Source organism: Salvelinus sp. IW2-2015, linkage group LG18 (assembly GCF_002910315.2).
Source record: "Salvelinus sp. IW2-2015 linkage group LG18, ASM291031v2, whole genome shotgun sequence".
NCBI classification, from domain to species: domain Eukaryota; kingdom Metazoa; phylum Chordata; class Actinopteri; order Salmoniformes; family Salmonidae; genus Salvelinus; species Salvelinus sp. IW2-2015.
Genome location: NC_036858.1, coordinates 42,990,913 through 43,008,003, shown reverse-complemented (window position 1 = coordinate 43,008,003; position 17,091 = coordinate 42,990,913). Strand labels below are relative to the sequence as shown.

Genomic DNA, 17,091 nt, shown 5'->3' with positions numbered 1-17,091 from the left:
CATCTACACTGTGTAGCTGTAATGCTAGTGATGTGTTTACGAGTTTCTCACCAAGGTGTCATCTCACAGTGCATATATGGATAAAGCCCCTAAAAGAAATCGATGAGCAGGTCTGCAAAGTGCACACAAAGACAAATGAATGGAAAAAAGATCTGAATTTGTCTGCATGTGTAAACGCAGCCTATGTGGACAGTCAAATAAGAACATTGTGTATGGTTTTAGGTCAGACATGTAACAACTCAGCCGTCTCAGATCAGCATGTCATGCCGAATGAAAATGTTGGGTATCTTTATTGGGTAAGGTTTTATGGCTTTAGGTAAATAGCGATATGACATAGATGCAGAAAGTAAACAGCATAGTGGATCAATTTCCACAACAACTAAGAGCGTTGAAGTGCGAGACTGAACTTCTCAGCAGTTTTGTTGCCCTGGCTACCACGCTGTGAACAACGTGACGCGAAACCGTGCACATGCGCCGATACTGTGTGTGACTGTGAGAGCAAAGTCTGGCATCTCGCTCATCTCAATATCTGCGGTGCTGCTCGTGGCAACGTCATTTCGCTGAGTCTGCCTTTAACAGCTGGCATACTATACGAGGCATTTCAATTTAAACATACCCTTGTTCGTTCTACGAATAGCTTAATATAACTGGTGACAGTTTCCACAATTAATGGGATGCCAAAACTGCATTTATTAGGTAGAAGCTAACACGTCACGTATTTAACACATTCATTTGTGATTTAATTGAGTTTCTACTCGGGGGTGAAACATTTGTGAAGGTGTTTAATATAGATCACTGCTTCAGAGTAATGGATCTTGGCAGGAAAGTCACCTTTTCCCTATTACATCACCTCTGAGTTCTTTAAAGTTTCAGTGTCTTGAGGTCATATTGTTAAGTGTCAGAGGTGAGACCTGCCAAGTTTGAGAACTCGAAGCACCATCTCTCTCCCTCTGTCTCTGTCTGTCTGTCTCTCTCTCTCCTTCTCTAGTATTTTCTTTCCATTCTCTCTCTCTTCTCGGAGTGTTTGGATGTACGGTGGTCACAGCATGGGATTCGTCCGTCTCACGTGTCAGTGGTTATGGCCTCTCTCTCTCTCTTTTCCCGCTTCACCCTTCCTGGTCTAATATTTGTATTTCTGTGCGCCGGCAGATTCCTGGTTAGCTTCATGGTGGATGCTCGTGGGGGGTCCATGAGAGGAAGCCGAAGCAACGGCATGCGTATCATCATCCCGCCCCGGAAGTGCACGGCTCCCACCCGCATCACCTGCCGCCTGGCCAAGAGGCACAAGCTGGCCTACCCCCCGCCCATGGTGGAGGGAGAGGGCCTGGTCAGCCGGCTGGTTGAGGTCGGCCCTGCAGGAGCCCAGTTTCTGGGGTAGGTTTTCTCTTATCTCTATAGCAATGTTTCTTAATCCTTGTTGCACATTCTAGTTTTTGCCTTAGCACTACACAGCTGATTCAAATATCAAAGCTTGATGATGAGTTGATCATTTGAGGGATTAAGAAACATTGTTCTATACCATTTATGCTATTTGAATGTAAAGATCCACCTTTTTGTCTCTAAGGGTGCTCTGAACAATCTCTGGGTGTTCTGTTCCATTCCAGCCCTGTGATCGTGGAGATCCCCCATTTTGGTTCTATGAGGGGGAAGGAGAGGGAGCTGATCGTACTCAGGAGCGACAACGGTGACACATGGAAGGAACACCAGTACGACTGCCATCCAAGTGACATCACAGACATTCTGAACGGGATGGACGAAGGTATGTTACACAGAGCATGACATTGCATTGACACCTGTAAATAGCTTTGTTTGTTGTCTGTGTTCTATTTTCTGTGTTTTGGATAGTTTTTATTAATATATAGATATATTTTTTATTGCACGGTGGGTGTGAGAAAAGCGCTTTACCACATAAATGTATTATTATTATTATTACAGGTCAACATTGCTAATGTAATTGAATACCTTCTCTGACATTCCTTCGTCATTCGCACATACATAACATATTGAATATCCTTTATCCATCTATATTTGTTAATATGTTCTCCAACAGAACTGGACAGCAATGCTGAGCTGGAGAAGAAGCGGATTTGTCGGATCATCACCAGGGACTTCCCCCAGTACTTTGCGGTGGTGTCCAGGATCAAGCAGGAGAGTAACCACATGGGTCCAGAGGGCGGGACGCTGACCAGCCAGACAGTGCCCATGGTCCAGGCCTCCTTCCCACAGGGGGCGCTCACCAAGAAGATACGCGTTGGCCTGCAGGTCTGAAAGCCAAGTCAATCAGTTAGCTGTATTGTTTAGGATCTCCATTAGTCTCTGTTTTGCTTTAAGCTTTGAGTCTAATTTCCCAACTTTTGAGCTAAGAGCATTGTTTTGATTGATGATGAGTTGGCTACCTTCATCCAATTGAGATTTATTTAACCATGACTTTTTAAAAGATAATGGCTTTTGTCATGTGTTATGCTAATGTGAACAAATGAGAGAACATTGTTTCACCTCTTTCATCCTTCCTCCCCTCCCCCTCCCTGCAGGCTCAGCCCGTCCCAGACGACATGGTGAGGAATCTTCTCGGCAACAGGGCCACCTTCAGCCCTATAGTTACCGTGGAGCCCAGGAGGAGGAAGTTCCACAAGCCAATCACCATGACGATCCCTGTCCCGCCCCGATCTGCAGAGGGCCACCCCAGTGGACACAGGGGGGACTCCACCCCCTGCCTGCGCCTCCTCTGCAGCATCACAGGCAAGTCCATCAGGATGTTCTGAACAACCTTTGTGTCTGAGAACATACCTCTATTGAAATTGATTCAGACCTTCAATGATAACAAGGTTCACTCCTACTTGGAGGACAGGATGGAAGGACAGGGTTTGCAGTAGGTGGATGAAAGGTTAACCAGGGATGGGGATTTGTCTTTTCTCATGGTTTTCCATCCAGGTGGAACATCTCCTGCCCAGTGGGAGGACATCACAGGGACCACTCCCCTGTCCTTTGTCACAGACTGTGTTTCCTTCACAACAAACGTGTCGGCCAGGTAAGGCCATGCTTTCTCATATGCTCACAACCAGTTAACTGCAACATTTTCTCAACGACCCATGGCAAAYGGAAATTAACTCTAAAAACAAAATGTTCTCTCTGCTGTTAAGGTGGGGGAATTCAATTAGCTGTTAGCGCCCATTGCTATATCAACGGTGTGATGAGCTAATGCTTCGGATTTTGGAGATCATTAACAGCCAACTGGACGTTCTTTAAATCCCTGCTATGTAAACAAAGCTGATTTCCGCAAACAATTGTTCTCTGCTAAAACGAGTTTTGTTTAGCTAATAATATGAATACATTACTTCAATCTACTTTTCAACAACATGCAATTCGAAATAGCAAAGACAATGTGTAAACTGCACGTTAACCTACCTTTCAGATCGCAAAGTGAGCTCCTATGCAGCTAATATTATTTCATTCATGTGAAAATCAGTTCAATTCATACACTGGCTCGTCTGGCTGGCGTGTGTTTATTTTGAGCTTCCCTTGTCTTGTCTTACACTAAAGTATGCTATTAGTCCTATTATGATTGTTTTCCTCCACCACATGGCATAGCTCAGGACTACAGTAGTACACTTGTGGTTGAATATAATGCAGGACACGACAGACAGTTGAATAATGTTGAACTCACAAATACCAAATCCCTTTTACACCAATTAATTAATTAAATGAACACCTTGTGAAACCCAACTTGGCAATATTTAAGATTGAAATATGAAAACCTTGCCCTTTTTGTGGATCAGGTGTGCCATTTGATATACCCACATGGAAGTTCTAGACTGAAATACACGAGTATAGGCTAACATCAACATAATAAACATAAACACATAAACATAAACACATAAACAATCAAATACAATTTAGTTGAGAAAACAGAAGTATGAATGACAAGTAAAGTYGGAGAGAGGGGGATCCTCAAAGAGTCTTGGCAGAAGTAGGGTATGGGGGATTTGTATCTCTGTTCTAGCGTGTAGGATAAAGAGGAGACGGGTGGTTCTGCCTGTCACTTTCCCTCAACAGGCAGTCAGTCTCAGAAGGGAGAGACTGAGTGTTTGCAGGGCTAGTGTATGTAGTTTAGATGTGTATCTCACTGTGCCCAGGATGATATGGCAAGCACAGTTTCAAGGCAGATTAGATTGAACAATTTGACAATAACAGTAGCTGTAGATCAGTCGTAACCAACGGGTCGATCGCGGTCGATCTCCAAGGCATACCTGATCGATCACCAAACATTTATGTAAAAAKAACAACGATAAAGCCTTGCATTCCTATTTGTTTTGCGCTGTTGGCAGTTGGTACATTTGATTCCGGGAAGGCAAAGTGTTCCCATTTTGAACTGTTTGAGAAGTGTTTTTTTCTTGAGGAGGGGTCCAACTGGCTGTCTTGAAGTTGGAGTGAAAGCAGCCAAGCAGCCAGTGGTCAGACATAGGAGGGATGAGGTGGGGTGGGCAGGTTGTTGGACAATCAGACGTAACTAGACAGGATGTCGTCTGAAGGAAGAGGAGAGAATGAGCAACAGGATGAGGAGAAGGAAGGCACAGACTTTCACGTCGCCTAGCCGAGTTCTGCTAGGACCAAACCGAACCTAATATGCAGACGCCATAAGAAGACACAGGGGGAGAAAGCCATTTGGACTATTTCAATGTTTCCCCTTGTTTGTCACTCAGCATTTTCTGATTGACGTGATTAAAGTTGCACTCACTTCAGTGATTGTAGAGATTCCAGAGGAATGGATCTTTTAAAAAAGGACGGTAACATTATCAATGCACAAGGCGAGACCCAAATGCAGACACAGGAGGCTGATGGTTGAGCTCCTACAATGTTTATTATTCCAAAGGGGTAGGCAAGAGAATGGTCGTGGACAGGCAGAAAGGTCAAAACCAGATCAGAGTCTAGGAGGTACAGAGTGGCAGACAGGCTCGTGGTCAAGGCAGGCAGAATGGTCAGGCAGGCGGGTACAGAGTCCAGAAACAGGCAAGGGTCAAAACCTGGAGGACTAGAAAAAGGAGAATGCAAAAAGCAGGAGAACAGGAAAACTGCTGGTTGACTTGGAAACATACAAGACGAACTGGCACAGAGAGACAGGAAACACAGGGATAAATACACTGGGGAAAACAAGCGACACCTGGAGGAGGTGGAGACAATAACGAGGACAGGTGAAACTGATCAGGGTGTGACAAACATACTGCTTATAATTGAGACGTTATGCTAATAAAACATTATATAATCAGATAATTAATTGTGCACTGTGAACATGGTAAATATCTGGTTGTCTTACCTCCTTATGTGATTTTTGAAAGCTTGGCTTGCGTTGCTGGTGCTGCTGGGAGGAAGTTGTTTACACCATGGCAGCTTGGTATGGAACAAGAAAAACAAAGGGTAAACTACATATAATGAATGTAGTAATTCAGCAAGAAGTCTATTAATTTACACAAACACATTAGTATTAAATAGGCACTGTTATTGCTACAATAACCTTACTGCAACAGGGTTTCCTATGATCTACTAATACAGGTCCTTCCCCTTTTGCATTTCCCTGGTATAGGCCACAGCATGTCCTATACTTCTAGATAGGGTTGCACATTTTGGGGAATATTCAGAGGTGGAAACTTTCTGTGGGAATTAACAAGACTATATGGGAATTAACAGAAATATATACAAATTAATATTAATACCATTTAAATGTATATGTTTTTTGCATTGGATAWARTTACCATATCATATGGAGACAGAAACATAAACCTTTTACCTTATCATAAGTAGACATAATTGCAAATTATTAAATCCTTCCAATATATAAAAAAACATGTGTTACGAATTGAACTTTAATTAAATGAGTTGACTCTTCACATGGGATGATTTCACTGAACAACAAAAGAAAGGGAATATTGAATGATCCCCAATGATCCATCGTGTCTCCCAAAAACTTCTTCAACATACATCTGTAAAATGATAGTCTATAAACTAAAGCTTTGGCTGTCTTCCTCTCAGGCTTCCATGTCTTCTCCCTGGACCTCCTCAATGTCCATCTCTTGAACATCAGACTCTGAGGCCTTATCTTCACTGTCGCTTTCCAACRTTGTTGAGGATGGCTCGTTGTCAGGCTCAAAAAGCCTCAAATTTGCCCAGATGGACACCAATTTTTTAACCCTTGTATTGGTCAGCCTGTTGCGTGCTTTGGTGTGTGTGTTCCCAAACAAGGACCCGTTGCGCTCTGAGGCGGCTGATGTTGGTGGGATTTGGTGGATGATGGAGGCAACAGGGGAAAGAGCCTCAGATCCACAATGTCCCATCCACCAGGTGGCTGATGAGATATGTTGGCACCACTGCCATATTGCATCTCCATCCCAAAGCCCTTTCTTGATAGTGTACTTTGCCAGTCTGCCAAGAACCTTGCCCTCATCCAGGCCAAGGTGGCGAGACATGGTAGTGATGACACCATAGGCCTTGTTGATCTCTGCACCAGACAGGATGCTCTTGCCAGCATACTTGGGGTCCAACATGTACGCTGCGGTGTGTATGGGCTTCAGGCAAAATTCTTCACATTTTTTGGTGTATTTCAGAACTGCAGTTTCCTCTGCTTGGAGCAACAGGGAAGTGGGCAGGGAAGTACGGATTTCTTCTCTTACATCTGCAAGCAGAGTCTGAACATCATACAGGATGGCATTGCATCCCTCAATCCGTGCAATGGCTACTGCTATAGGTTTCAGGAGTTTCAGGCTGCTTACCACTCTCTCCCAAAATACATAATCTAGGAGGATCCTCTTGATGGGGCTGTCCATATCGGCAGACTTTGATATGGCCATTTCTTGGAGCGACTCCTTCCCCTCCAGGAGACTGTCAAACATGATGACAACACCACCGCAATGGGTGTTGATGGGTAGCTTCAATGTGGTGCTCTTATTCTTCTCACTTTGCTTGGTGAGGTAGATTGCTGCTATAACTTGATGACCCTTCACATACCTAACCATTTCCTTGGCTCTCTTGTAGAGTGTATCCATTGTTTTCAGTGCCATGATGTCCTTGAGGAGCAGATTCAATGCATGAGCAGCACAGCCAATGGGTGTGATGTTGAGGGTAGGACTCCTCCACTTTAGACCAAGCAGCCTTCATTTTCYCAGTACTGTCTGTCACCAGTGCAAATACCTTCTGTGGTCCAAGGTCATTGATGACTGCCTTCAGCTCATCTGCAATTTGTTGTCCCTTGTGTCTGTGCTCTTGTAGAATAATGGTTGAGGGGTGGAGAGGATGTACATTTACATTTAAGTCATTTAGCAGACGCTCTTATCCAGAGCGACTTACAAATTGGAAAGTTCATACATATTCATCCTGGTCCRKCCGTGGGAAATGAACCCACAACCCTGGCGTTGCAAGCGCCATGCTCTACCAACTGAGCCACACGGGACCATGTAGTTAATTATTCCTTGCCCATGAACATTCGACCACCCATCAGAGATGATTGCAATACAGTCTGCTTTCTCTATGATTTGATTGACCTTCACTTGACCTCTGTTGAACTCTGCATCCAGAAAATGATTAGATAAAGCATATCTGGTGTATGCTGGGCAAAGAACATTCAGAAATCTCTTCCAATACACATTGCCTGTGAGCATCAGAAGTGAACCAGTTGCATACACAGCTCGAGCAAGACATTCATCACCATATRTCTGACTATGTTCCTCCATTGAGTCAAAAAAACATCTGATTCCAGGAAAACCATTAGCTGTTGCTATCGATAAGGTGTCTGGTTCGTCATTTTCACCTCGAATAGAAGTAGAGGGACTTTTGTCAGAGGTTGCTTGTTGTGAGCGCTGAGGGAACTTGGCCAGATGATTCTGCATCTTTGTTGCATTCTTCACTCATGATTTGGCACAGTATTTGCAAATGTACACAGCTTTTCCATCTACATAAGCTGCAGTGAAATGTCTCCTCACATAAGATAGTGCCTGTGGCATTTTCCTGTAAAGATTAGAAAAAATGAGTAAAAAAACAACAAATACAATTCCATGTACAGATAAATAGTAAAGCAGTTAGATTAAACAACTCCTTTGTAAGATAAATGTTTAAAAAGAAACATGTATGAAAACAGGTGAATTAACACTCCTCAGATAGCAGGCTCAAGCAAGCTAAAAACCCACATGGTAGTAAAAACTAACTATCAGAAATGATTTAAAAACACTTTGCTGTAGGCTACTATTTACTAGTTTAACAAAACTTACCAGAAAAGTGTGTAGTCCTTGGTTCAGACAGTGTAGTAGTGTGGGCTCAATAGCATCTCATTAGTGTGCAAGATCTTGAGAATCAGCTGTACATGTGATGGAAGAGTGCACTGCACATGTGATGGAAGAATGCACTGTTCATAGAGAGGGTTGGAATTCCATTGAATTGGGGATCGTTTAACCAAAATATGCCACAAGACCTAAAATTGCCTGATGTGTATCCCACAATAAAGGTTCACTGTTATAAGCTAACTTTTTTGATGAATTTAAGCAAAATTACCCAAATTACCGGGCTTAACTTCCCATAGAAAAGTTCCGGAACAATTCCGGAGATTTCCCGGAAAGTTTCCAACCCTTTGCAACATTACTTCTAGATTTAGTCTGAAACCAGCATCTCTAAGGGTACCCAGTTACAATCTGATCACTCATGACCAGAAGATTGACTAATAGAGTTCACCTTTTCCCCATAACATGTTACAGCTGATATAGCACTTGTCATAGGCTACTTAGTACAAGAGATAACTATTTAAATCAACTGATTATCTACAAACACAAATAATATAATTTAAAAAACAAAGCTTAGCTAGTTAGCTGGCTAGCTAAATAAAGATATTTGGAAAAGTGGTGTTAATTTGCAGTAGTGTTTGCATCCATCATTTGCAGCATCCATGCTTGCTTGCAGCATGTTCATGTTAGCTAAATCAAGGTTTTCAAGCAAGTAAACATCATGTTTTGTACTTTATCCACTAATAATCGGTGAGATTTAAAGATAAAACAACTTGTAAATAACATGTAACTTCAATCACATTTTCCCCTGTCTTTTGACTGCATGCGCCTCTCTCTCCGCGCCCTCAGAACATAGCAACCGGCATAGCAATGAAGGCTATAGATTTTTTTCTTTCATTACGTTACCTGGGCAGAATTTGACAAGTTCTAGCAACTGTCCAGCAACGGACGCTAACAGCTAATCAAATTCCATTATGATGCAGGGGTGGACACTATTTGGCATGACATGTCCCCCAACAAATGTCACTTAGGGCCCAGAAAAGGCTAGGTTCTGACTGCATGTATGGGTATGGATGTGGGTACAGTATTCACACACTTGACCTTTTCCACATTTTGTTGGGTAACTCAGTTGCTGGAGAGGAAAGAAGCCGCTCAGGGATTTCACCATGAGGCCAATAGTGACTTTAAAACATTTTAATTGCTGTGATTGGAGAAAACTGAGGATGGATCAACAACATTATAATGTACTTACTCCACAATACTAACCCGAWTGACAGTGTGAAAAGAAGGGAGCCTGTACATAATAAAAAATATTCCAAAATATGCATCCTGTTTGCAATAAGGCACTAAGGTAAAACTGAAAAAAATGTGGCAAAGAAATACATTTTATGCCCTGATTACAAAGTGTTATGTTTGGGACAAATCCAACACAGCACATCACTGAGTACCACCCTTCATATTTTTGAGCATGGTCGTGGCTCCATCATGTCATGAGTATGCTATCGGCAAGGACTAGGGAGTTTTTTAAGACAAAAAGAATAGAACTAAGCACAGGCAAAATCGTAGAGGAAAACCTGGTTCAGTCTGCTTTCCAACAGACACTGGGAGACAAATTCACCTTTCAGCAGGACAATAACCTAAAACACAAGGCCAATTATACACTGGATTTGCTTACCAAGACGACATTGAATGTTCCTCATTGGCCTAGTTACAGTTTTGACTTAAATCGTCTGGAAAATCTATGGCAAGACTTGAAAATGGCTGTCTAGCAATGATCAACAAACAACTTGACAGAGCTTGAATATTTTTTTAAAGAGTAATTTGCTAATATAGTACAATCCAGGTGTGGAAAGCAGTTAGAGACTTACCCAGAAAGACTCATAGCTATAATCACTGCCAAAGGTGATTCTAACATGTATTGACTCAGGGGTGTGATTATTTATTTAAATGAGATACACTATATATACAAAAGTATGTGGACACCCCTTCAAATTAGTGGATTTGGCTATTTCAGCCACAACTGTTGCTGACAGGTGTATAAAATCAAGCACAAAGCCATGCAATCTCCATAGATAAACATCGACAGTAGAGTGGCCTTACAGAAGAACTCAGTGACTTTCAACGTGGCACCGCCTTAGGATACCAACTTCCCAACAAGTCAGTTCATCAAATTTCTTCCCTGCTAGAGCTGCCATGGRCAACAGTAAGTGATGTTATTGTGGAGTGMAAACGTCTAGGAGCAACAACGGCTCAGCCGTGAAGTGGTAGGCCAAGTACTGAAGCGCTTAGAACGTAAAAATCTTCTGTCCTCTGTTGCAACACTCACTACCGAGTTCCAAACTGCCTCTGTCAGCTGGAGTGATGTAAAGCTCGCCGCCATTGGACTCTGGAGCAGTGGAAACGCGTTCTGGCAGTCATTTGGCAGTCCGACGGACAAACCAGGYTTTGGCGGATGCCAGGAGAATGCTACCTGCCAGATTGCGAACTGTAGTGCCAACTGTAAAGTTAGGTGGAGGAGGAATAATGGTCTGGGGCTATTTTACATGTTTCGGGCTAGGCCCCTTGGTTCCAGTGAAGGCAAATCTTAACACTACAGCATACAGTGACATTCTAGAATATTCTATGCTTCCAACTTTGTGGCAACAGTTTGGGGAAGGCACGTTCCTTTTTCAGCATGACAATGCCCCTGTGCACAAAGCGAGGTCCATACAGAAATGGTTTGTCGAGATRGTTATGGAAGAACTTGCACCTGRAAGTTCTYCACAGAGCCCTGACCTCAACCCCATCGAACACCTTTGGGATGAATTGGAACACCGACTGCGAGCCAGGCCTAATCGCCCAACATCAATGCCCGATCTCACTAATGCTTTTGTTTCTGAATGGAAGCAAGTCCCCGCAGCAATGTTCCTACATCTAGTGGAAAGCCTTCCCAGAAGAGTGGAGGCTGTTATAGCAGCAAAGGGGGGGACCAACTCCATATTAATGCCCATGATTTTGGAATGGGATGTTCGACAAGCAGGTGTCCACATGCTTTTGGTCATGTAGTGTATTTCTTTATTTAATTTTCAATACATTTGCAAAACTCTCTTAAAACTTCCTATGGCTAGGGGTTCCGCTAGCCATAAGTTCCGCATATTTTTTTTTAGAAATATGTAACTTTCATACATTCACAAGTGCAATTCACCAAATTAAAGCCTAACTTCTTGTTAATCTACCCATCGTGTCTGATTTCAAAAAGGCTTTACAGCGAAAGCACACCATATGATTATGTTAGGTCAGAGCCTAGTCACAAAAACACATACAGCCATTTTCCAGCCAAAGAGAGGAGTCACAAAAAGCAGAAATAGAGATCAAATTAATCACTAACCTTTGATGATCTTCATCAGATGGCACTCATAGGACTTCATGTTACACAATACATTTCTGTTTTGTTCGATAAAGTTCATATTTATATCCAAAAATCTCAGTTTACATTGGCGCGTTATGGTCAGTAATGTTGTGCCTCGAAAACATCCGGCGAATTTTCAGAGAGCCACATCAATTTACAGAAATACTCATCATAAACTTTGATAAAGATACAACTGTTATGCACAGAATTAAAGATATACTTCTCCTTAATGCAACCGCTGTGTCAGATTTCAAAAATAATTTATGGAAAAAGCACACCATGCTATAATCTGAGTACGGCGCCCAGACACAAAAACAAGCCATACAGGTACCCGCCATGTTGTGGAGTCAACAGAAGTCAGAAATAGCATTATAAATATTCACTTACCTTTGATGATCTTCATCAGAATGCACTCCCAGGAATCCCAGTTCCACAATAAATGTTTGTTTTGTCGATAAAGTCCATCATTTATGTCCAAATACCTCCTTTTTGTTAGCACGTTCAGTTCACAATCTAAACTCACGAGGCGCGGGCAAGTCCAGGCGAAAGTTCAGACGAAAAGTCAAAAAGTTATTTAACAGTTCGTAGAAACATGTCAAACCATGTATAGAATCATCTTTAGGATGTTTTTAACATAAATCTTCAATAATGTTTCAACCGGATAATTCCTTTGTGTTTAGAAATGCAATCGAACGCAGGTCGCTCTCACGGCCATACGCGTGACCAGCTCATGGCATTCTGCCAGACACCTGGTTGAAACAGCTCTCATTCCCTCCTCCTTCACAGTAGAAGCCTCAAACAAGGTTCTAAAGACTGTTGACATTCGTGGAAGCCTTAGGAAGTGCAATATGACCCCATAGACACTGTATATTAGAAAGGCAATGAGTTGAAAAACTACAAACCTCAGATTTCCCACTTCCTGGTTGGATTTTTCTCAGGTTTTCGCCTGCAATATGAGTTCTGTTATACTCACAGACATCATCAAACAGTTTTAGAAACTTCAGAGTGTTTCTATCCAAATCTACTAATAATATGCATATATTAGCTTCTGGGCCTGAGTAGCAGGAAGTTTACTCTGAGCACGCTTTTCATCCGAACGTGAAAATGCTGCCCCCTATCCCAAACAGGTTAAAACATGTTTTCACTGTCATTATAGGGTAGTGTGTGTAGATGGTTGAAAAAAAATATGATTTTATCCATTTTGAATCAAGGCTTGTAACAAAATGTGGAATAAGTCAAGATTTTTTTTTAATGCTAATTAGTTTTCCGCAATGGCTCTAGGGGGTTGTAAGCTACAATGCGGCCTCTGTATGGAAACTGTAGCCACCCGCTCATTGGTAAATCCAACCCTAATCCTGGAGAGCTACCCTCCTGTAGATTTTTGCTCCAACCCCAGTTGTTACTAACCTGGTTCAGCTTATCAACCAGCTAATTATTAGATTCAGGTGTGCTAGATTAGGGTTGGAGCAAAAACCTACAGGACGGTAGTTCTCCAGGAACAGGTTTGGAGAGCCCTGATTTAGATCAATTGTTATCAAAAAAGCTATATCAAGCTTTATCAAGCTGTATGCATTATAATGTTCATGGATACCTCAACCAAGCTCTTGCCAAAAAYACTCTGTGGTTGGCTTCAACATATGTATTAAGCTTTACTCATCATCTCTGTTTWTCCTTACCTCCAGGTTCTGGCTTACAGACTGTCACCAGACTCCTGAGACGGTCAGTCTGGCCTCTCAGCTATACCGGGAGCTGATCTGTGTGCCATACCTGGCCAAGTTTGTGGTGTTTGCCAAGATGAACGATCCTGTGGAGTCACGCCTCCGCTGCTTCTGCATGACGGACGACAAAGTGGACAAGACTCTGGAACAACAGGAGAACTTTGAAGAGGTGGCCAGGAGCAAGGACATTGAGGTGGGTCTTATTTGCACCCACACACTCATGCGCACACATACACAAAATATGCTGACACAGGTAGACACAAGCACAGATACATGGTTTATATGAATTTACATGCTATTGTTGATAATGATTTTACAGGTCTTGGAGGGCAAGCCTATCCATGTGGATTGCTATGGCAACTTATCTCCTCTTAGCAAGAGTGGGCAGCAGCTGATCTTTAACTTCTTCTCTTTCAAAGAGAACCGGCTTCCTTTCAATGTGAAGGTAGCGTCACATTTTCATCCTTCTCTTATATGTAATAAGGTCACACTTTTCTATTATAGTGGTATGTGAGAGGATGATCGTCCTTCAAACTTGCTGACATGTTGTAAGCTCTAATTCTCATTTCTTTTTTTGGCACGTTTGCCTTTTTTGAGCACCAAGAAAAGAATGTCATTATACTCTTATTTTATATATTTTTTTATTGTACATGCTTTTTTTGCTCCTTAGGTCAGAGACATGGGCCAAGAACCATGCGGTCGACTCTCATTCTTGAAAGAGACAAAAACCACTAAAGGTCTTCCACAGACTGCTATATGTAATTTGAATATCACACTGCCAACTCATAAGAAGGTAGGCTGGATATGTGAATGATGTTTCCTCTGGGCCATATCATGTCATCCTCATGTAAATGAATTGAAAGACAAAGTACAGTAACAGCAGCAATTCCAGAGTGGAGAGGTTGTCCTCCATTTGGTTAGAATGCCTGCTGCTTGTGTCTTTTATCTGTATTTTTMCCAATGCCAATTATATGCCCCCACAAAACACACATTCAGTCATACACATTATATTACTAATTTACCTCGCTCAAAGTGTGGAAGAGTAATAGGGCTACGTTATGGTGGCATTTCTCTTTTTGTTTCTCTATGCAGTGTTCAAAAACTGTGAATTACGTTGCTGTTCTTTTTGCTGCTTTTCTGGGTCTTTGGTGGCCTGTGGACTAGTTAATTCCATGGCCTTTTCCATGCCAATATGGTTTGCTGCTCTCAGCTGCTTCATTCTCATTTCCTGATGTTTATTTCCACCCACACCTATTATAAACCACCCGCTGTCCATTGTGTCATCTTTCCCCTTGTCTGCAATGCATCTTGGGAACCACCAGGACATGATGGAGTCTGATCCCGATGATGAGGTAAATACATGATTGCTCATCGCATGAACTGCTTTGTTGTTTTTCCGTTGCTTTATTATTGTGAACGCTAGCATCGATAATGTATATGAATGTGTGGTGATTATCGTTATTTGATTAATGATGTATACGAGCCTTTTGCAGCAGATAGTAGTCTTTGTCATTGGTGAGAAGTCAAGTGACTTTGTGTAATGCATGAATGACAGTTCAATTCAACTGGTTTTATTATTATTGTCCTCGTCCCAAGCAAAGAGGACCAATTTGTGTACCACACCCTGGCTTATTTTCCATATCGTTCGTTCCATATGTGTTCAGTAGGCTAGTAGAAAACACCATCCCTCCACACTATTTTAAGATATAGAATGATATAGATGTGCATTTGGGTGGCAGATAGAAGTGGATAAACTGCTCCATAGTGCATAGTACTCCAGCTTAGTTGTGGTTTCAGCCATCTCTGTGCATGCTTTGGAAACACCTACAAGACCAATGAGTTATTTGTTGCATGAGGAAAACTCAATATAACCTAGTCAGCAGAAGATGACAAGAATGTGGAATGGTTTATAGCTACTTCTCAGTGTTTTCCTTCATTTACATTAAGTCTCGTGATCTCAAAAGAACATTCATCCTCGTTGGATGATTTATTTTAAAGATCAGCTGCATTCTTAGTGTCAGCTTGTTGACATKTCAATGGACTCCTCCAAATCTTAGAATCACATATTGCATGTGTTTCTTCAAAATGAGATTGATTAATGCACTTGAAATCGCGCCACCAAGGTCACACTCAATCTGTCCAATCGGAGGAAAGCATGGATCTCTTAGTCAATCACTTGCAGTGCCTACTACCTCAACAACATGGACTCCCACACTGCAAAATGCATCATTTCGATTTGATTTCAAAATCACAAAATGGGAGAAATTCTGGCCGTAATGTCAAAAAAGGGAATATACCTTTTTGGATTTTAAATCCAATCTTTATTTTATGTTAAAAGATATTTTGTTGTTTTTGTTGTTGCAGACTGAAAAACCAGACCGACGTCATACCTTTGCCTCCTTAGCTTTGCGTAAGCGCTACAGCTATCTGACCGACCCTGCAGCGAGTGAGTTTAACATCTTTACTTTCATAAATCCTCAGTTCATACAAAATATCAATAACGTTATACAACTTCATATGCCGTGTACGATATTACCTTTATGATATATTCATATATCAATAGTGTAGAATTATGAGCACTTTCCATACTGTCATCATACACGTCATGATTCATATCCATCCCGGACAACCCTTGCTTGGTGTCTTATACACTGAACAAAAATATAAATGCAACATGTAAAGTGTTGGTCTCATGTTTCATGAGCTGAAATTTWAAAAAATCCCAGAAATGTTCCATACGCACAAAAGCTTATTTCTCTCAAATGTTGTGCACAAGTTTGTTTATATCCCTGTTAGTGAGCATTTCTCCTTTGCCAAGATAATCCATCCACCTGACAGGAGTGGCATATCAAGAAGCTGATTAAACGGCACGATCCTTACACAGGTGCACCTTGTGCTGGGGACAATAAAAGGCAACTTTAAAATGTGCAGTTTTGTCACACAACACAATGCTACAGATGTCTCAAGTTTTGAGGGAGCGTGTAATTGGGATGCTGACAGCAGGAATGTCCACCAGAGCTGTTGCCAGAGAATTGAATGTTCATTTCTTTACCATAAGCTGCCTCCAACGTCGTTTTAGAGAATTTGGCAGTGCGTCCATCCGGCCTCACAACCGCAGACCACGTGTAACCACGCCAGCCCAGGACCTCCACTTCTGGCTTCTCAAATAGTGTGATCGTCTGAGGGGCGGTGGGGGGTTGTACTGAGGAGTATTTTTGTCTGTAATAAAGCCCTTTTGTGGTGAAAAATMAATTCTGATTGGCTGGGCCTGGCTGCCAAGTATGTGGGCCTATGCTCTCCAAGGCCCACCCATGAACGAAACCCTGCCCGGTCATGTAAAATCCATAGATTAGGGCCTAATTAATTTCTTTCAATTGACTGATTTTGTTATATAAACTATAACTCAGTAAAATCTTTGAAATTGTTTCATGTTGCGTTTATATTTTTAGTCAGTATACTTTGCAGACCCTCTCCATTTTGTGAAATATATTTTCCTTGTTTTTGTCTCATAACATTTGTGTGAAAACTACTGGCATTGCAACATCCAAATGTCAAATACAATTATTATCTTGTATCTTTTTCATTATTTTGAAGAACACCTCACTTTTATTGGCTTAGTGATTGTTCAGGGCATTAATTTCTTGTGAACCAATCAATAAGTGAACCCTTGAGACAATTGTTYCACTAATAATATACTAAAAGGATTGTGGGGTCATTTTTGGCATTG

General features: G+C 41.8%; 1 protein-coding gene across 33 annotated transcripts in view; it reads left to right on the top strand.

The window, feature by feature from the left end:
- LOC111977620 (ankyrin-3) overlaps positions 1-17,091 on the top strand; it is a 150,528-nt gene that overhangs the window by 105,158 nt on the left and 28,279 nt on the right. For all 33 annotated transcript variants that reach the window (XM_070448531.1, XM_070448530.1, XM_070448532.1 and 30 more), the window contains 10 exons: positions 1,150-1,374; positions 1,605-1,759; positions 2,051-2,262; positions 2,532-2,739; positions 2,932-3,028; positions 13,329-13,557; positions 13,684-13,809; positions 14,035-14,157; positions 14,687-14,716; positions 15,729-15,810. In XM_070448531.1, the coding sequence (XP_070304632.1) occupies positions 1,150-1,374; positions 1,605-1,759; positions 2,051-2,262; positions 2,532-2,739; positions 2,932-3,028; positions 13,329-13,557; positions 13,684-13,809; positions 14,035-14,157; positions 14,687-14,716; positions 15,729-15,810 (1,487 nt within the window). The remainder of the gene's footprint in view (positions 1-1,149; positions 1,375-1,604; positions 1,760-2,050; positions 2,263-2,531; positions 2,740-2,931; positions 3,029-13,328; positions 13,558-13,683; positions 13,810-14,034; positions 14,158-14,686; positions 14,717-15,728; positions 15,811-17,091) is intronic.